At 52.8% G+C, this 19,378-nt stretch overlaps 8 protein-coding genes across 8 annotated transcripts; 4 read left to right on the forward strand and 4 right to left on the reverse strand.

Moving 5' to 3' along the window:
• Window positions 1-170: 170 nt before the first annotated feature.
• AUEXF2481DRAFT_485991 (uncharacterized protein) lies at window positions 171-1,223 on the reverse strand. Its single transcript, XM_013491620.1, has 2 exons — window positions 670-1,223; window positions 171-617 (listed from the first exon to the last, which is right to left on the reverse strand). Exons 1-2 carry the CDS (start codon window positions 1,135-1,137, stop codon window positions 447-449), a joined length of 639 nt encoding a protein of 212 aa, XP_013347074.1. The 5' UTR covers window positions 1,138-1,223; the 3' UTR covers window positions 171-446.
• Window positions 1,224-1,917: 694 nt separating this feature from the next.
• AUEXF2481DRAFT_487066 (uncharacterized protein) lies at window positions 1,918-4,256 on the forward strand. Its single transcript, XM_013491621.1, has 4 exons — window positions 1,918-2,337; window positions 2,389-2,506; window positions 2,568-3,554; window positions 3,608-4,256. Exons 1-4 carry the CDS (start codon window positions 2,134-2,136, stop codon window positions 4,018-4,020), a joined length of 1,722 nt encoding a protein of 573 aa, XP_013347075.1. The 5' UTR covers window positions 1,918-2,133; the 3' UTR covers window positions 4,021-4,256.
• Window positions 4,257-4,284: 28 nt separating this feature from the next.
• On the reverse strand, window positions 4,285-5,964 carry AUEXF2481DRAFT_2394 (uncharacterized protein; the record flags this gene model as incomplete). The annotated part of the gene is made up of 2 exons (XM_013491205.1): window positions 4,285-4,460; window positions 4,521-5,964. The coding sequence occupies 2 exons, from the start codon at window positions 5,962-5,964 to the stop codon at window positions 4,285-4,287; spliced, it is 1,620 nt and encodes a 539-aa protein (XP_013346659.1).
• Window positions 5,965-7,370: 1,406 nt separating this feature from the next.
• Window positions 7,371-8,350, reverse strand: AUEXF2481DRAFT_36955 (uncharacterized protein). Its single transcript, XM_013491407.1, has one exon. The coding sequence runs from the start codon at window positions 8,152-8,154 to the stop codon at window positions 7,495-7,497; it is 660 nt and encodes a 219-aa protein (XP_013346861.1). The 5' UTR covers window positions 8,155-8,350; the 3' UTR covers window positions 7,371-7,494.
• A 944-nt stretch (window positions 8,351-9,294) lies between these two features.
• AUEXF2481DRAFT_26825 (uncharacterized protein) lies at window positions 9,295-10,680 on the forward strand (the record flags this gene model as incomplete). Its single annotated transcript, XM_013491303.1, has 1 exon — window positions 9,295-10,680. The coding sequence occupies one exon, from the start codon at window positions 9,295-9,297 to the stop codon at window positions 10,678-10,680; it is 1,386 nt and encodes a 461-aa protein (XP_013346757.1).
• A 198-nt stretch (window positions 10,681-10,878) lies between these two features.
• Window positions 10,879-11,960, reverse strand: AUEXF2481DRAFT_2397 (uncharacterized protein; the record flags this gene model as incomplete). The annotated part of the gene is made up of 2 exons (XM_013491206.1): window positions 10,879-11,861; window positions 11,915-11,960. 2 exons carry the CDS (start codon window positions 11,958-11,960, stop codon window positions 10,879-10,881), a joined length of 1,029 nt encoding a protein of 342 aa, XP_013346660.1.
• A 742-nt stretch (window positions 11,961-12,702) lies between these two features.
• On the forward strand, window positions 12,703-13,922 carry AUEXF2481DRAFT_36957 (uncharacterized protein). Its single transcript, XM_013491408.1, has one exon. It carries the CDS (start codon window positions 12,794-12,796, stop codon window positions 13,628-13,630), a length of 837 nt encoding a protein of 278 aa, XP_013346862.1. The 5' UTR covers window positions 12,703-12,793; the 3' UTR covers window positions 13,631-13,922.
• Window positions 13,923-14,198: 276 nt separating this feature from the next.
• AUEXF2481DRAFT_62601 (uncharacterized protein) lies at window positions 14,199-19,052 on the forward strand (the record flags this gene model as incomplete). The annotated part of the gene is made up of 2 exons (XM_013491482.1): window positions 14,199-18,920; window positions 18,981-19,052. 2 exons carry the CDS (start codon window positions 14,199-14,201, stop codon window positions 19,050-19,052), a joined length of 4,794 nt encoding a protein of 1,597 aa, XP_013346936.1.
• Window positions 19,053-19,378: the final 326 nt, after the last annotated feature.

The raw sequence follows: 19,378 nt of genomic DNA on the forward strand, positions 1-19,378 counted from the left end.
TAGAAGGGCTTTGGGATTGATCAATTCAAGGTCTCACACGACCGCAATATAAACATAAAACTTTATTATCAATGAATGCTTCACGTAACTAGTCCTTTATCAAGCGCTCACCCGATTGTCATTTGAGTGAGAACTGCTTTCAAGTATCGTCGATATTGTAATCAGAGCAGGAAAGGTTAGAAACAAAGACGTCATCCGGAATCGTTGACTACATTGATGGGCAACGAAGCATATGTCTAGCAAATCATGCCGAGTGCTACGTAAGATATGGAAAGCAGATTATGCAGGACAACTCTGTCTGAAGGGTAAGTTCGTGGTGCATGCCTGCTGAGGCATATTGAATGGTTCATGTCGTCGTCAAGGAGAAATTGCATAGAAGGGAAATCTCGCGGCTCGTACGAGGAGGCTGAATATGTAGACTGCCTCTGCGTTGGATCGTATGTTCTTCAGACATAGTAACGTCGGCTGCTGCTGTGGTGTGAGCGGCGAGGAGAGTTACGTCTATCAACGCTTCCACGGCTGGAGCGACGTTGACCGTGGCGTGTGCTGTGATACTCTTTCTTCACCACAACAGTGTCGCGATCGCGATGATTCCTGTGAACGAGGAGTGCGAGCAGCTAGAGAGACACTGGTTAGTGACCACTTGGCTGAACCAAATGAGAGACTTACGAAAGTAGTGAAGAAGAAGATGATGTTCATGATGGCAAGCGCAAAGCAGGCCTTGAGCATGGCACAAGTCTTGTTGATGTGAAGAGACCAGTCGCTACCGCTCTGTCGACCGTAGTATCCGAAGGGCCCAAGACTGAGATAGATGCTTCCGCTGCTGAAGTTGGAGCAATCTTGGTTGGTGATGGCACGCAGCTCGTAGACGGCGGCAATCAAAGTGCCCACGAAAGCGAGATCGACCAAGGCAACGAACAAGGCGGAGTGACGAGCACGCAGGTAGGTCACAAGCGTTGCAAGCGCCCATGCTGCTGCCAGTACTGAGGTGATGAAGAGCAAGAGGATGAAGGTTGGTGTGAGCTGGTTGTTGACGACGAAACCGTGAACGAACCACGCTAGCATGCCCACAATTGGGATCAGGGTGAGAGTCTGCGCGATGCGAAACGAGAGGAAGAGAAAGCCTGATAGCGCCATGGTTGTGATGGGCGTGAGGGCGTGAGGGCGTGAAGGTGTGAAGGTGGAGAGAAAGGCGGGCGACGAGAGCTCTTACGCTGAGTCGGCAGCACGGGTGAAAACAATCAGGCCAGAGGTGCTCAAGGTAGCACGTAGTATGAGAATACTGCCTGGTTGCTACAAAGTGACGAGACTACGATGGGTATTTGTACAATGTGATGACGATTGCTTGCGCAGCATCCACGAACAATGAAAATCTTGATTGCAGAGGCTGGGATCCTATATTACATGCAGCTGCGTGTGCTGACATCTTTGCATCGCTCTTGGCCTCTTTGGTGGAATCTGACAAGACCGAGAGAGAGCGCGGGGCTGGCAAAAGTTGTGGAAGCATGGAAGGTGGTTGGGCGATGGAGGAAAACAGGAAGTCACACTGATCGCGAGCCAATCACAGCACTTCCACAAAGCCACACTTCTGCACCCTGGGCAACCCTCTGCTTCACCTCCCGCGCCTATCTTGTCGTCTCTTCACTTTGCCTAGATCACATACAGCCATCGCCAACTTTTCTTGATCCAGGCATCGCTTAGATTGCCATGGTTTCTACTAGCAGACCACTTCGGCCTTGATTCTTAGTTCACTCGAGTATCGATCTTCCCGCATGTTAAGCTTTGTCGTACCCTCCTTCAACGAGCAGAGCAGAGCAAAGCAGAGCATCACAGAGCTGTAGTAAGGCATTGTCATGTCCCACATCAGCGAAATCAAGACAGAGAGCCAGTCAGGACATATCCTGGAGCATTGGCTCTAAATCCGAAAGGTTCGTGCCTTGAGACAGCGTATCTTCACTGTAAACAATGTCTCCCGTCAGGTAGAAACAGAGAGCTGGTGAGTGACAATGTGTTGCACTAACTCACTTCGACTTGTGAGTATCTGGAGCATCAATGACTTCACAACGTGTTTGGCAACAATCCAAGCGACACTGGCGATAAGCGCGATAAGCCACCATAAACCACACGCTCACCATGGCAAACACCGACAACATAAACGACATATCTGGAAACACCATGGTTCATCCTCTACTTCGAATAGCGGACGACACAGTGCCGGCCGAGCCTTGGATTTCCAAGATGGCCTCCATCGATAATTTGATCAGAAACGGCATCAACAAGAGCTGGATGCTTGTCTTCAAGGGCGAAGCTGATGGAGTGTCTCGTTACAGCGGACATGTGAGTGCTAGAAACTTGCGCAATACTTGTGCACCAACTAAACTCTTCAAGGACGATCTTTGGGACCACGAAGGCGACTGTAAAGTCAGATTGGGCAACCAAGAAGTCTGCTTTGACAGCAACATCATCTTCGAGACCAGATCCGACGATCTTCTCTCACTGATAAGTGGTATGTTCTTATCGCGTGCTTTCCAGACAGAACGGGTCGTGAGGTATTGACCATGCAATAGAATGTGTTTGTGAAAGGGGCATACACTACATCTTCAGACTGCCGCCGCTCGGCGAGGATGTCGAGAAAATTAACAGATACAATCTCGCCATTCGCAACTTCATTGCAACAATCATACGCAAGCCCATCATCGGAAACACTCTGGTCTCTGCTCTTGAGGATCTTCAGATCGTCGCCAAACATGTCTTCAAGCTGCAGCACCAGCCAGAGAAAGCGGCCGCTTTCGTCCATGATCTGGTAGAGAATATGAAGTTTGACAATTTTATCAACAGGCCTGCCGATATATGCAAGTTTCTGGCCTGGACCGAAAAAACTCGTTGGTCAAGGGGATTTGTCGAGACTTTTGCTCACTGTGTGGGCATGCTGAATTGTGGACACCTGGACCAAGAGTCTCTGGAAGAACTCTCGCCAACAAGTAGGGCTCTCTTAGAGCAGAGCTGCACAAAGATGCATTACAGTCTCATGACTACAGAAATACCCCTCACTGTGTTTGCCATTGGTCCTACCGTCATGAGAGAGGTCGAGGATTATGCGGGTATCCAGCAGTCGCTCCTAGCCTTCCAGAACTTCCTTCACCGATACTATGCTCAGTTATACGGAACATGGCCGCCGCCTATGCATCAGAGCAGTGCTCATTGGTTAACTCGTTCGATGGTTCAGCGCTTGCAAAAGGATTTTGGCAACCTCTATGACCTTCTTGTCGACACTAACATCCAGCGTGGAGCGGCGAAGGATGCGGATGCCGACTCCTTCGGCTGTGGACTTGACAGAGGCCATCTCTTCGCCACATGGGATAGTCGGAATAGTTTCGATCCCCTGACGTACTTCGAGCCGAAGGCTCCGGTCTACTCTCCCACTGTAGTTGTAGAGCAGGAAGGCGCAAAGGGCGCCAGACGGTCATCTCTGATCCCGGCTGTCCAGAAGCATCGCAACAAAGGTCCGGATCTTCACGACATCTACACACGTGCTACCAACGCCGAAACAAATGGTATGTCTTCAAGCTTTCTTCTATCCAAGAGGTGGACTGACTCGATAACATAGTGTCCGATTTCTGCAAAGCCTTCCAAAATCACGAAGCCTCGATCAAGCATCGAGCCATTGATACCCACGAAGGTCGTCTTGGACGCTGGATCGTAGTATACTGCATGATGCAAGTTCTCTCCAGAGTTTCTGTTGACATCCAAGGCCTTCGCTACACCCAGGGAGTGGAGTACTTCCTCAACGCAAACATCAATGGCACGCCACCCTGGAGTCCCAATAAGCTTCCAGAAACCATACGCGCAGCTGCTCCTCAGTATGGCTGGGCTGCGCTGTATGCAAGATCCACCGAAAAGTTGCCGCAAAGATTGAATAGTGCTCAAAAGAAGGACACAAAGGCCAAGTTCGAAGTGATGCATCTGGCTGATGGCCGCGTGATGCTCAAGGATCCAGATGGCCACATTGTGTTTAGATAGATTGGCCTCTAGAAATATTCGGGATTGACACTTTTGTGGTCTCGAGACCCTTGACTGGCTCTGGAAAATGGAAAGGAGGAACTCATTACGAATCGGCGCGCTTTGAGTCTTGATATTCAAACGGCAACTATCAAGACATGGGCAGAATTCATGTTCAGAACCTTACGGGACCTCACACTCGAAGGGACTACCATCGTGTCTCAACCGAGAAGGCTCTTGCCATAATATTGAATTAGGGTGATGTTTCGGCTCTTGTATGTTGTGTTACGAAGATTGATCGAATCGAGGTCTTGGGACGCGAGGTCCTCCAGCACCTTGTGATATCTGACAAAGACTATCAACGTCGACACGGCGGTAGTAGGAGATGTGTCCAAACTCTATCCAGTGTTGTGCCAGGCAGTCGGGGGATATCAGAATGAGCTGTGAAGGCATGTATTCATCTGTCAATCGGTCAGAACCATTAGCCTTTCTTCAACACCTGAGAATGAAGTTGTTCTTACCATGTGCAAAGCCCACTCCTGCAATATGTCCAGCACTTCTGACAACTCTTGCGCCCCTAAATGCAGCTTCGTCTGCAATTCGTACGAGTCCGCCCTCACTGATGTCAGGAGCAATGAATGTATATTCTCCTCGTGGTACGTTGGGGTCGCCTGTCAGCTTGATAGCCTCGATACGTCCAGTGTAGATATCTGGCCCTTCCGAACTAGACGTGGCCGGCGCTGAATATTCGTAGGGAGATGACAGGCTGGAACCGGCATTTTGGTCTTCCTGAGCACTCGCGTAACTGCTGTCACTGCTCTGTGAGCTGTTGCTTTGGCGGCGGTAATAGCCTGTGGCCAGCCATTCGAGCATGTGATTCATTCCATCAGGCAATGCGATCTCTTCATCTTTCTCTGGTTGCAAGACAAGGAGAAATTCACAGCCATGTCCGCTATAATCACCACACCAGATGCCCTGCCAAGGCTTCTCTTTGGTAGGCACATAGCAACTCTGTGGCAGTGTTGCATACGTTGATACTTCTTCGCCCATTCGGACCGTCATACCGTGCCCACCAGCATGCATCAGAGTTGGAGCGAAGCCACCAAAGCCAAGAGCATTGTGAATGCGCTCGGCAGCACCCAAGGCCATTATCGAGCTGCTATGACGGCGGCCGGAGAACTCAACCCACTTCCTTAGTCGGAATGTATTTTGACTGACTTCATCCAGCGTTGATGGTCTGTGTGATAGTGCTTGAAATGCTCGGGCTGATGCATTGCGTGTTCGGGAAATTGCAGGAACTTTCAAAGGCGGCCATACTCGAGTCCCAGGACCGATTGCTATTTCGGGAAGATCGCGAGCGAGCATGAAAGAGGTATAAAGTCCAGGTGGAGCAGAGCAATCCATCATGATTTCGCGTGAGAGTAGGGGTAGAGATTGGTCGCCTTGGTCATCATCGTCGTCCTCAGGAAGACGAACCTGAGTACGAGGGTTCCCGGGGTCGAGCTTGAGTACCGGTGAATTGAGGTCCAGTTGCACTTTCGGATTGAAAGTATGGATTGAGACATCTTCGTCATGCTCCCAATGCTCGAATTTACGGATGCCTGGCTCGGCGACTACGGCATACGCCTCGATACATCCTCGACGTGGATCATAGCGAGCGATTAGAAGTTTCCCGTTCGGCTCACTATCCGAGAACCAGATCTTGTGTCGGCATAGAAACCAGTAAGGATGATGAGTGATGTATAAATCCCGAAATGATGGTAGAGGAGCAGCACTGGTCAGAGTATCTGGAATCTGATCATTGACGTGCTGTTGCCACAGAGAGTCACTAAAGGCGTGATTGCGAAGAAAGCGGCATGTTAGTGCTACATCAACCAAACATGTCGGTTCTAAAAACTGGAGTACGTTCTGAATTAGCTCAGCCGGTAAGCCAAGTATTCGAGGCACAATGTTGTCTCCTTCCATGGTTGGGGTTGATGATAATGTCGAGTGTTGTAGGTATGAGCGGCGACAACGGAGTTAGATAGAAGGCGTCACCACCTCCACCCTTGCACCACCTCGGCACCTTCCACTTTACGCAACACGGCACGACATCAAGCGCTGTCTATCATTCTGATATCGCTTCTTCTCTAGATGTTGCAGATGCCGTGAAATTGTTCAGAACAATTGATCTGGAACCGCATCAGAAAACACCAATCTGGACTCGTCACTTTGAGAAATCTGATGTCAAATCCGAAGCTCTGCTGGTAAAGAAAAATACACAATCACGTCGGATGTCTTTGCTGGTCTAGTATAATGCTAAGCTTGCTGGCTCCGCTCTTTTCCAACAGCGCTATGTCGGTATAGTCACTCCCTGATGCACCGTTCGGTTCAAAAAACGCTCGCTTACTCATCATCGTCCGCTTCTTTCATGCTCATTCCATCTCAACGAATCGTCGCAGCGTCGAACGCAGGTGTGGCCTCCAATGTAGCATTGTCATGCTCCCGATCCCCGGACGTTGTCTTTGGCGTCGATGCGCCTGCTGCTTCCTCTGATGTCTCAGCCGAAGGTGAAGGCTTGGCCTTTTCGCTCTTGGTTATCTTAGGCTTGGCCAGACTCTTGGATCTGAGTACGGAAGGAGTTCGCTTTGGAGGGCTTTTGACATCGGTCTTGTCGTGTACTTTGCTTGCCGAGCTTGCAGTCGGCCTCATCATGCGTGCAAGGAATCCATCATCAGAGCCCTTGGCAGCAGGGATCGGTTTGTTTTCGGCCTTCTTGGGTGCACTGGATGTCGATGCGAGTGATGGTCGGACTGTAGGCTTCGCGGTAGCTGCAGGCGCACGTGCTTGTGAGCGACTGGCAGTAGCAGGCTTGGAAGATGATACCGAGGCCCTGGCAGGTTGAGGATCATGTCTTGCTGATGATGCAGCGGTCGGCGCAGTGAGGTGTGAGGATACTTTGACGGGTCGTGTGGGCGATCGAGGACGAGTCGGTTTAGACTGAGGCGATTTGCTGAAAGATGTGTTAGCAGACTGAAAGATGTGCATGCGGTCGAATGTGTAGTCTCACGTCTTGGTTGAAGCAGCGTCGGACTTGGGCTTTCCCTGAGTCAGCGAAGAATTGCTAGGCTTCCGGACAGGGGGCTTTGGCGAGAGAGTAGACGATGGTTTGGCTGCTGGGGATTTCTTGATGGGTGTAGGTGCGGCTCCCTTCTTGACAGAGATAGGTGTCTTGGGCGGAGCGTCGGCTGATTGCTCTGCGGCAGTCGCAACAATGTTGGCAGGTCTGTGAGGTGTGGAAGCAGGGCCTGGATCCGCGGCTGTAACAGTACCACGACGGGCACGCGAAGGAAGCTCGGAAGACGGTGTCGATGTGTCGTGGCCGTTTGTTTCGGGAGTGGGCGAGACGAGCGAGCGGTCCTTGAGGTCAGAAGGCTGCATGGGGCCCGGCTCTTCTTGCACGCCAGATATCTGTAGACGGACTTAGCATGCAGAAACAACAAAGGAAGCCCGGGGTTAGCTTCTAACCGGCTTGTCAGGATTGTCGGCAGGCATGTCGTCAGTAGGCAGAGTCATGGGTCGAGCATCGTTACTCTCTGTGGCGTGGTTGGTAGTGGCAGAAGCATCGACATGGTCGGCGGCGACTTCGTCTCGAAGCTTGCTTTGGGGCATGGCGTTGGTGGAATGGGCTACCTCACCGGCAGCCAGGTAGTCCTTGGCTTCGACTGCAGGAGTAGTGGCAGTGGGGGTCTGCTCAATGGCAGCCTCAGGGATGGTTTCTGCGACCAGAGGATTTGAGCCTCTGCGTTCCTCCTCCTGGCTCATGCTCTGTCTGATGTTGGCGACGGCGTCGCTTGAATCGTCGTGGCTGAAGCTGTGACGACGCAGACTTGCAGAGCTCTCCTGCTGCCTGGACTGGGTGTATTCTTCCTTTGTCTTTTGCGGATCGATGTCCATGGCTGGGCTTGGGCTGCTTGGTGTGCCGTGTTCGACAGAAACGAAGCTTGAACGAACTTTGGACAAAGGACGGTCGCCGTTGGAAGCCGGGGACAGATGGCCGTTGGAGCGACCGCGGTCAGGCGAGGTGGAATCCGAGCATGTGGTGTTGTTGTTGTTGTTGTTCTCGAACATGGCGAGCAGGTTGCGTACTTGGCTGTTTGAACGATTTACCGACATGGCTGCAGGCACGGCGAGGTAAGCATCTGGCCGCATTGGATCCTTTTGAGGACAGAGGGGATATGCGACAGGCGTCTCGAAATCAAGGTGGCTGTTGATGCCGTCGACAAAAGCGCTGCACGAGCCGCTTCATCTTATGGAACGAAACGCTAGTCCGCGTGCCAGGGCTGCTGCCATTGGGGGCCACTTACGATGCTGTAATCACTGAGACATGGACACGCCAACAGGGAGCTTCTGTCTGGCAATTGGGGAGGTGATTTGAAGAAGGAGCCAACTCTTTCTTGCAGCTGTCGACACGCAGCTATTCGCGTGCCTTGGGCCATCGAAGTTCCACCTGCTGCCAAGACCACCACGTCATACCAACATGCACAGACTGTCCCTTTCCTGCTGCTGCTGCTGCTGCTGCTGCTGCTGCTGTCTGAGAAGGCAGGCAACTTGATTCTCGTCTTCTACTCTGTTCTGTACTCAATCCTGGTCACTTGTGTCGCATGATTGTCTTGTATTGCCTAATTCTTGTATCAAAGAACTGCAACGCCCGCGAAGTTTGTGCCACTCGAGCCAATCAACTATCCATCCCTTATATAGATTGCTAGCTGAAACATGTCCGAGGACCAATTTCTTTCGAGAACATGTCAATCTAGATGCCATCTGGTTGTGCTGTGGTGAAGAAGCTTCGGAGCTGCTCTCAAGGTGCTCATGACCCCAGGCTCGTGCTAGTGCAGCATCCAGTTGTCCAGACTAGAACAAAGCACGTGTTTATCCAAGTGCCTTGTCTTTGTTCTACTGCCCACTTGGCACTTGGCTGAACGACGTGACGTGAACAGCTTTTGCACACGGGAAAATAGTTGGATCCTGCCACTATTTCAATTGCTTCGTGAACTGTGGACACTCCCGGTAGCAAACGCAGTGATCAAGAGGTCAACAGGTCTAAAAAAGGAACAGCACCAGCCGTTGCTATCGGAGAGAGGTGCCGAGAGTGTACAGAAACAGCCGTGCATCTGGGGCTGCCGCTCGCGACCCAGCCCTTGATTCCCGCTCTCTCATCCACTCCATGTCAACAGACTTGCTGGTGTGTCCGCTTATCCATAGCTATCCATCCTGTCCAGCAGCTGTTCAGTCGATTGTTGAGGTTGGGATACCATGGCGGCAGCAGTCTCCTCACGCTCTTCGACTGCTTTCGACCTTCGCAACACGGCTCCTTACACCATCCGCTTGGGACGCCATCTACCGTCATGTTCTAGTATACAGTACAACCATAGACCAGATCTCTCAGATCCTGACAATGCCGAATCTTCGATCTCCCATTCTCCCGAAGGCAATCGAGTCACTCTTTCCTTGAGAGACGGTGCCGACGAATACAAGTATTCTGGCACTCGCTGTGACGAAGACGACGCATACGTTCTGTTGCTCGACGAAGAAAGTAAAGATTTCGTTCTAGAAAAGGTCGCCTCCTCGTACACTCTGAACTTGACCCATGCGCCTTGGGAGTCGAGCTCTGATACACTGGCCGAGCAATACCCACAGCTACAATCTCACGATGATGACGGTCATGGAGAACATGTCGGGAACGCAGATGATGAAGAGGGCGGCGTAATGCTGGATGCAGCAGATGCAGACGCTTCCAATCCTTTCGACTTCCGCCACTACCTGGACGTCGAGCCTTCACCTAGTCCTCACCTTCCCCCCACCAGGGCCGTACCGATAGCAACGCCCGCAGCCTCTCAAGCTTCCACAAGAACAAACACACCACTCGTCAAATCTGTACGCAAACAGACCTCTGCCTTCGCACCGCAGAATCTCAAAGTGCCGCCGAAACCACGAGCGAGTCCGAAACCTACTGAAGACGAGTCCAAAGTCAAGCATGCAGCACGCTCGCCACATCCAGAAACACAAGCGAGTCGAAAGACCCAAGTCGACGTACCCGCCGTTCGTCTCGACCGGCGTGCTTCCACTCGGCTTGCATTGCCTTCCAAGCCTCCATCAAAGAAGCGTGATGCAGAAGGACTGTCGCTCGACGGCGACAGCGATGATGATGATGACGGAGATCTGATACTCGAAGGCGACGAACCGCAACGATCATCATATCGTTCGAACAACTCAAAGTCGAGCCTAGGTCTTGCACTCACGAATGGTCTGGGTGAAGGACCGCGCAGTCTGCGTAGTGCAGCAAGCAGTCCAGCTGGAAGTCATATCGATTCGCCTGCCCCACAGCGACCAAGTCCGCTCGGCGGACACCGAGAAAGAAGTTATGACGAGGACGAGCTTGTCATGGATCCGGACGAGGAAGCGAATGAGTACGATCAGATGGGCAGTGATGCAGAGGATGATGGTGATGTGGACGCTTTGCAGCTGCCCAGCCCTGCGCAAGTCCATCGATCCAGTCTCGGCGGACCGACGGTCAGCGGTGATGACGATTACGATCTCGAGAAACAGATGCTGCTTGAGCTGGAAGGGGGTTTGGACGACTATGCTGCATCCGGACAACAAGGCGGGGCAGACAGCGATGAGGAGAGTGAGGAGGAGTAAGGTGAATGCGCCCGTAAAGCTACCATGAATGATATGGAACATGGATAGATGTGTGTGACACTGAGAGAAAGTGTGTTTTCCACCAGCAAGGCGTTTGCGGTGATGCATGGATATTGGACATTGGATATACAGGAACAAAGTAATTTTACAGATACCCCCCTTCGACATAGATTGTTAGTTATGCATAGTTATCAACCCTCATCGCAGGCTGATCTCGCCCTTCCAGGTTCCCTCGGTCAGACCAAGAGTCTCGATAAGATGCTGCCACCTTGGGCCACCTCTCTCCTTTCGCCTAAGATATTGAAGCAGCTTCTGTCTCTTGTGAACCAGAATGGTCAAGTTGCGCTTGTTGATCTTGTCTGGCTTGCCTCTGGTCTCGAGAAAATCGGCTAGTGTCTTGATCTTGGCTGTCAAGATGGCAATCTGGACCTCACTACTGCCAGTATCGGGGCCAGCACGCTCCACTTTCTGTGTGTTGGCACTAGGGTTCTTGAGCAAGATGGACTCGGCGACCGGGGGCTTGGGTGGCAGCTTCTTGTCGGTCTGGTGGCGACCGAAAGCATCAACACAGCGCTGGATATTGACACGAAGACGGTCTTTGGATGAGCCATTGGCCAATGACACAATACGGTTGAGGGCTTCGGTGGCTGTCGCGTGCTTCTGTTTGCGCTCTTGATCGTTCTGCTGGCGTTCCTGTTCTCTGCTTCGTTTCACCTCCGGGTCGTCTGTCTCGGAAAAGTCTTGTTCGGCGACGGCAGCAGTCAACTGTTCACTGCGCACGGAAGCCTCTGCGATTTCTTTTTGTGTGAGGTAGAAGTTCTTGTAGTCTTCCAACTCGGCGTTCGGACCGGGAGGAGATTGATTCGGTGAGCCAGACTCATTGCGTGTGGCAGTGTGAAGGTCGGAAGTAGAAGAAGGCGTGGCAGTGGGCGGGATGACCGTCTCGAACGACTGGACAAAGGGAGTAGGTATTCCGCGGACGGGGTCACCAAGTGCTGCTGAGCGCTCCTGCTCGAGGACTTCCTGGCGTGAGATGTTGGCGGCCTTGCGGGCGCGTGCTTGTGCCAGAGCATATGGGTCGCGGTGTTGTCTCCTTTGCTGAACAGTCGAAGCCTGGTCTACGGATGTCGAGGCGAAAGTTCGACAGATTTGCACTGACGGAAATGCTGTACAGCCATGTCCTAGGATAAATCGTTGGTGTCTGTATATGCATTTGATTGAACATTCGACAAACCATTCAAAGCCCTCAGGCTCGAGAAGAGGGGAACGCGTGGCGGCATAGTTGTGTTTGGTATATTATAGCATTGACTGGACCTGAAATTTGGCTTGGACGGAGATGCCATCGCAGGACGTCCATCTCGCCGGCGGCCTTGGCACAGCATTCCCGCGGCCACAGCGTGCAAGTCTACCTATCTGAGGACTATGTATCCCAACCAGCATTTGGACGTCTATAGCGCCACAACAAGACGAGATATCTGCAAGAAGAGCAGGACTGTACTCTGGACAGCTATTGAATTGCGCTGCCATAGAGAATAGCTTCAATATTGAAGATGAAAAGCATCCTGCTACGACCATCTATGAATCCAAAGTGTCCATGAACAAAGTGAGAACGAAGGAGAGATGAAATACTGCTTGCCTCACTCGGCAAATGAGTTGTCCAGCATGTGATCGCAATAAATGGTGATGGTCTTCGCACTCGCCATGCTGTCCAGACTTGGAAGGTCACCCTGGTATGCGCCGGATAAATGCCGGGAGAGAGTCGTTCGCCCACAGCTTGGCACGGTCAAAATTGAGCCTGACACTCGCGGCTTCACATCTTTTGCAGTGTTGCGCCTTCTCTCTCCCTTTGACACCAGCTCGTCGACAAATCTATACCGGTCAACATGTCTCCCTCCAACACTCCCGCCGCCATGGCTGCCACCAGCCAAGACATTGAGATGCTCCTGGCCGCTCAGGTTCGTGCGACTGCGCCGTATACCGACTTCCTCGACTAATGTGGACTCTAGTGCCACATCGGTTCCAAGAACCTCCAGGTCCACATGGAGCCTTACCTCTGGAAGACCCGCCCCGACGGTGTCAATGTCATCAACATTGGCAAGACCTGGTGCGTTGGATGAAGCTGCTGGCGAAAGCGCAAACCGCGACTTTTCGCAGCCTCGAAATTTCCGAGAGAGCATTGTCTGACTTGGGATTCGCGTTTAGGGAGAAGATCGTCCTTGCTGCCCGCATCATCGTCGCCATTGACAACCCCGCCGACATTTGCGTTATCTCTGCCCGTCCCTACGGTCAGCGTGCCGTCCTGAAGTTCGCCGCCCACACTGGTGCCTCTGCCATCGCTGGTCGTTTCACCCCCGGTAACTTCACCAACTACATCACCCGCTCGTTCAAGGAGCCCCGCCTCATCATCACCACCGACCCCCGCACCGATGCCCAGGCCATCAAGGAGGCTTCGTACGTCAACATCCCCGTCATCTCGCTCTGCGACTCCGACTCGCCCACCGAGTACGTCGATGTTGCCATCCCCACCAACAACAAGGGTCGTCACGCCATCGGTCTCGTCTGGTGGATGCTCGCCCGTGAGGTTCTCCGTCTCCGTGGCACCCTCCCCAGCCGTGAGGCCGAATGGGATGTCATGACTGACTTGTACTTCTACCGCGACCCCGAAGCCGAGGAGAACAAGGACTCTGCTGGTCAGGATGAGGCCAAGGTTCCCGGAGCCGACGAGGCTGGCCCCGCTGCCGTCGAGAGCGGTTTCGCCAACGACTGGGAGGTTAGCGGCGCCAACGCTGGTGCCTTCGCTGCCGCCTCTGGCACCGCCGGTGCTGCTGCCAACTCCAGCTGGGATGCTGAGGGTGCTGACTGGGCTGCCTCCAGCGCTCCCGTCGAGACCGGTAACGCTGGTTGGGCCTCTGAGAACAACGCCGAGACCGCCCCTGAGACCACCTGGTAAATGTCACATTATCGAGGGGGGCGAGAGCCGGTGGAGTGAGATTCGTCGATACAACCAAAATGGGGGATTTACAATAAGCCCGACCGAAAGATCAAAAAGTCCATTTGTTACGAGGCCTTCCACTTCTCACCGTCGCTATTCTTGCTCTACTCTAGATCAAAGAGAACGGCGCTTATGAGGGAAAGATATCCACTGGCCTTGCTGCCAGTGGGGGAAAGCCCTGTGCTGTCTCGAAGGGATGTACTTGAACGTTGCCCTATCTAGATAGACATTGCCACTATATGTTCGCCCGTTCTTGAAGTGCCCTGCTGTGTGTTCCCGTGATTTAGATGTTCGTTGTGAGGTCTTCGCGAAGATGCAGGAAACAGTGAATCCTTGTGTGATTCGAGCCCGATGTCGCAAACCGGAGCCCAAAAAGATTTAAGGTTTCGAAATCTCGTGGGGAGGGATTGGCGTGCTCATGGTGTCGCCAGTCGAGACGCTTTGAGTCATCTCCAATTGACCTTGCCGCTCACCTCGAATACAAGTCAAAGCCCCATTGCTGTTGCCGTGAGCCACTTTGTCCATCATGTCGGACAGCTCAAGTGCCAGCGAGCCCACGCGGGTTTCCATTCTGGGCAAGGAATCCATCATCATTGACTACGGACTCTGGAAGAAGTTCGTTGTACCCGACTTACTGGAGAATGTTTCCTCGGGCACCTACATCCTCATCACTGATACAAACATTGGCGCCCTCTACACACCTACTTTCGAGGCCGCCTTTTACGAGTGCACGTCGAATCTTGACAATGCGCCGCGACTTCTCACCTACCAGGTTGCTCCTGGTGAGAGTTCAAAGAGCAGATCGACCAAGGCCGCCGTCGAGGATTGGATGCTTTCGCAAGGCGTCACAAGAGATAGCGTGGTCATCGCTTTGGGAGGAGGTGTTATTGGCGACATGATTGGCTTCGTCGCCGCTACCTACATGCGTGGCGTCCGCTTCGTCCAGGTCCCGACTACACTTCTGGCCATGGTCGACTCTTCTATTGGTGGCAAGACTGCCATTGATACCCCTCTGGGCAAGAACCTGGTCGGCGCTTTCTGGCAGCCTCAGCGTATCTACATCGATCTCCAGTTCCTGGAGACTCTGCCCAAGAGAGAGGTCATCAACGGTATGGCAGAGGTTGTCAAGACCGCTGCCTTCTGGGACGAAGCCGAGTTCGCTACCCTGGAAGAGAACGCAGACCTGATCATGAAGGTCTTGGACGACAAGACCAAGAAGGGCGATGGCAGATTCACAGAAATTGCACACATCCTCAAACGCATTGTCCTTGGCTCTGCTCGCATCAAGGCCGAAGTAGTATCTGCTGATGAGAGAGAGGGTGGCTTGCGTAACATTCTTAACTTTGGACACTCCATCGGTCACGCCATTGAGGCTATCTTGACTCCTCAGATTCTTCACGGCGAGTGTGTCGCTATCGGCATGGTTAAGGAAGCTGAGCTGGCTCGTCATTTGGGTGTTCTTGCTCCTGGCGCCGTTGCTCGTCTTTCTAAGTGTATCTCCAGCTACGGCTTGCCTACTTCGTTGGAAGACAAGGTTGTCCGCAGAAGGACCGCCAACAAGCACTGCCCTGTCGATCGCTTGATCTCCATTATGGCTGTCGACAAGAAGAATGCAGGCGGTCAGAAGAAGATCGTTCTCCTCTCTGCCATTGGCAAGACCTACGAGCCCAAGGCTAGCACTGTTGCTGACAAGGACATCCGCATCATTCTCTCGCCTAGCGTGCTTGTGCACCCTGGTGTCGATAGTTCTCTCAACATCTCCTGCAAGCCCCCCGGCTCCAAGAGTATCTCCAACCGCGTACTGCTTCTTGCTGCTCTCGGTTCTGGTCCTTGCCGCATCACCAACTTGCTGCACTCTGACGATACCCAAGTCATGCTTACAGCTATCAACAAGCTCGGCGGAGCAACCTACTCATGGGAAGATGCAGGCCGTGTCCTTGTTCTCACTGGAAATGGTGGTGAGCTGAAAGCTAGCTCTGACGACCTTTACCTAGGTAATGCAGGCACTGCCTCGCGTTTCTTGACGACTGCAGTCACACTTGCAAAGCCTTCCTCTGTGAGCCACACTGTTCTCACCGGTAACGCCCGTATGCAAGAAAGACCTCAAGGTCCCCTCGTCGATGCTCTCCGCTCCAATGGTGTTGAGATTGAATACATTGGCAAGCCTGGAAGTCGCAGTCTCCCTCTTCGTATCGCCGCTGCTGGTGGCTTCGAAGGTGGTGTCATCGAGCTCACCGCCAAGGTCTCATCCCAATACGTCTCATCTATCCTGATGTGCGCTCCTTACGCCAAGAACCCCGTGACTCTGCGTCTTGTCGGCGACAAGGTCATCTCCCAGCCCTACATCGACATGACCATCGCTATGATGGCACAGTTCGGTGTTGATGTCGAGAGATCTAGCACTGAGGCCAACGTCTACCACATACCTCGCAAGGCATACACCAACCCTGCTGAGTATGAGGTAGAAAGTGATGCCAGTTCTGCTACTTACCCTCTTGCAATGGCCGCCATCTCCGGCACAACCTGCACGGTTCCCAACATTGGCTCGAGCTCTCTCCAGGGAGATGCACGCTTCGCTGTCGAAGTCCTGCGACCCATGGGATGCAAAGTCGAGCAGACTGCAACTTCCACCACCGTTACGGGGCCTCCTGTTGGCGAACTCAAGCCACTGCCTGAAGTTGATATGGAAACCATGACCGACGCTTTCCTTACCGCTTCAGTGCTCGCTGCAGTTGCCAAGCCTAATGCTACCGGCGCCACTACCCGCATTCTGGGTATCGCCAACCAGCGTGTTAAGGAGTGCAACCGTATTAAGGCCATGAAGGACGAGCTCGCCAAGTTCGGCGTCACATGCAGAGAGCTTGACGACGGTATTGAGATTGATGGTCGCGGCTTTGATCTTCAAGAAGCACAGGGTGGCGTTCACTGTTACGATGACCACAGAGTTGCCATGAGTTTCTCGGTCCTTGCTACTATGGCTCCCAAATCCACTCTTGTTCTGGAGAGGGAGTGTGTTGGCAAGACTTGGCCTGGATGGTGGGATCAGTTATCGCTGCTTTTCAAGGTCAAGCTGGAGGGTGTCGAGCCTGCAACTTCGCATGCTGTTGGTCAATCAGTCCCCAAAAGCAACCAAAAATCGATTTTCATAATTGGAATGAGGGGCGCTGGTAAGACAACTACCGGTGGCTGGGCTTCCCGTCTTCTCGGTTGGCCTCTGATCGACCTGGACACCGAGTTGGAGCGAACTGCTGGCATGACCATCCCGAAAATCATCGAAGAGAAGGGATGGGAAGGTTTCCGTGAGCTCGAGTTGGCGCTCTTGAAGACCGTGATGAAGGAGAAGCCCACCGGCTACATCTTCGCCACTGGCGGTGGTATTGTAGAGAGAGACGAGGCTCGTGAGATTCTCACATCCTACCACAAGAATGGTGGCAACGTCCTCTTGGTAACCAGAGACATCAATCTCGTGATGGACTTCTTGCAGATCGACAAGACACGCCCAGCTTACGTTGAAGACATGATGGGTGTATGGCTCCGCAGAAAGCCTTGGTACGAGGAGTGCAGTAACTTCCACTACCACAGCCAGACTGTCGAGTCTATGGACGGTGCCAGAGCCAAGAACACAATCGAGGACTTTGGTAGCTTCTTGAGACTGCTCACTAACCGTGAGTGTGCATTGGAGCGCATGAGAAGGAAGAGAGAATCGTTCTTCGTATCTCTGACCCTGCCTACTGTGGCTCCCTTCTTGTCTCGTCTGAATGAAATCTCGTTCGGAGTCGACGTCATCGAGTTCCGCGCGGATCTTCTCCAAGATCCTTCCACATCAGACGGTCGCCCGAGCCCTGAGTTCCTTGTTGAGCAGCTTGCGGCTTTGCGATCTGGCAGTGCTTTGCCAGTCATCTTCACCCTCCGCACCAAGTCTCAGAGTGGACGTTTCCCTGACGGTGCCGACGAAGAGGCAATCAAACTCTACCGTGTTGCGCTCCGTATGGGCTGCGACTTTGTTGATGTAGAGCTGACCTCATCGCCCGAGCTGAAGCAGTTTGTCGTTTCCAACAAGCGTAACAGTAAGATCATTGCATCTCACCACGACCCTGCTGGAAAACTCTCATGGGCTACTGGAGGTAGCGCATGGATGCCTCACTACAATGCTGCACTGGAGTACGGAGACATCATCAAGATTGTCGGTAGCGCAAAGTCGTTGGAGGACAACTTTGCCCTTGCTGAGTTCAAGGCTTGGGCAGCCAAAACTCACCCCGAGATTCCGCTCATCGCTCTCAATATGGGTGGGCATGGTAAGCTCAGTCGTATCACGAACCGCTTCATGACTCCGGTCTCGTCTCCTGCCCTTCCCATTGTAGCTGCTCCCGGCCAGCTTTCGGCTGCCGACATTCGTCGCGGTCTTAGCTTGATCGGCGAGATTGAACCTAAGAAGTTCTTCCTCTTCGGTTCGCCAATCTCCCAGAGCAGAAGCCCTGCCCTTCACAATGCTCTGTTCGCACAATCGGGACTTCCCCATGAGTATGGGCTGTTCGAGACTATTGAAGCAAAGGACATTGAGAAGATCATTCGTGCTCCCAACTTTGGTGGTGGCAGCGTGACCATTCCGCTCAAGCTAGACGTCATGGAGTTGCTCGACCACGTAGACCCTGCCGCCAAGATCATTGGCGCTGTCAACACCATCGTACCTACTCAGACAGCTGAGGGTAAGACTGTCCTGACCGGTTACAACACAGACTGGCAGGGCATGACGATCGCACTGCAGTTCGCTGGTGCTGAAGGCACTAACGGTGTTTTGAGAGAGGCAGCTATGGTCGTTGGAGGTGGTGGCACTGCACGCGCCGCAATCTATGCTTTGCACAAGATGGGCTACAGCCCGATCTACTTGGTCGGCCGCAATACAACCAAGTTGTCTGCCCTCGCCGACTCGTTCGACGCTGCCTTCAACATCGAGGTACTGAGCGACACTGAACAAGCATCCAAGCTGTCACCTGACAGACATCCCGTTGTGGCCATCGGCACCATACCTGGTGACTCGCCTATCGACCCTGCCATGCGCGAGACATTGTGCTGCTTGTTCGAGGCCGGTAACAACCCCCGCGACATCCCCGGACCCGAGGACAAGGCCAAGGTCCTTTTGGAGATGGCCTACAAGCCGCGTGTGACATCGCTGATGCAGCTCGCTGGCAACAGCAGCTGGAAGACTGTCCCCGGTCTCGAGGCTTTGGTTGGACAAGGTGTACACCAGGTAAGCAATTTCTCGACTCTTTCAACATGCAAGACATGTCAGCTAACCCTCATGTGATAGTTCAAACACTGGACCGACATTACCCCTCTCTACAACTTTTCCAGAAAGGCCGTTCTGGGTGACGAGGCGTAAGGAGGAATTGGATGACAAACGTTGACCTAGAGTAGTATCATGAATGAGTAGTTTGGATAGTGTCAAAGAAAAGCATTTCGTTCGCTGACATTTCTTCCATTTGCTGACGTCGAACTTATCTTGTCAATTCTAACGTATATCAACTGCACAGTGATCGAAATGCGCAGCATTTCGTTACACGACTCTTTTGTCGAACTTTGCGACTTGGTGCAGTTAGTGCAATAACAATCCTCAGTGACATTTCTGGAGGGGCAACCCTGTCGGTAAAAAAAGCAAGGGCAATTTGATCTTCCAATCTCACGCGCTTAGAGCGCACTGAATGTCTC

This window comes from Aureobasidium subglaciale (assembly GCF_000721755.1).
Source record: "Aureobasidium subglaciale EXF-2481 unplaced genomic scaffold scaffold_3, whole genome shotgun sequence".
Lineage (NCBI taxonomy): Eukaryota > Fungi > Ascomycota > Dothideomycetes > Dothideales > Saccotheciaceae > Aureobasidium > Aureobasidium subglaciale.

Coding starts and splice junctions, on each gene's coding strand:
- AUEXF2481DRAFT_36955 (XM_013491407.1), bottom strand. CDS start 8,154: ATGTCGGTAAATCGTTCAAACAGCCAAGTACGCAACCTGCTCGCCATG.
- AUEXF2481DRAFT_485991 (XM_013491620.1), bottom strand. CDS start 1,137: ATGGCGCTATCAGGCTTTCTCTTCCTCTCGTTTCGCATCGCGCAGACT. Junction 618..669: donor TCTTCTTCTTCACTACTTTC/GTAAGTCTCTCA, acceptor GTGTCTCTCTAG/CTGCTCGCACTCCTCGTTCA.
- AUEXF2481DRAFT_36957 (XM_013491408.1), top strand. CDS start 12,794: ATGAAGCTGCTGGCGAAAGCGCAAACCGCGACTTTTCGCAGCCTCGAA.
- AUEXF2481DRAFT_487066 (XM_013491621.1), top strand. CDS start 2,134: ATGGCAAACACCGACAACATAAACGACATATCTGGAAACACCATGGTT. Junction 2,507..2,567: donor TCTTCTCTCACTGATAAGTG/GTATGTTCTTAT, acceptor ACCATGCAATAG/AATGTGTTTGTGAAAGGGGC. Junction 3,555..3,607: donor TACCAACGCCGAAACAAATG/GTATGTCTTCAA, acceptor TCGATAACATAG/TGTCCGATTTCTGCAAAGCC.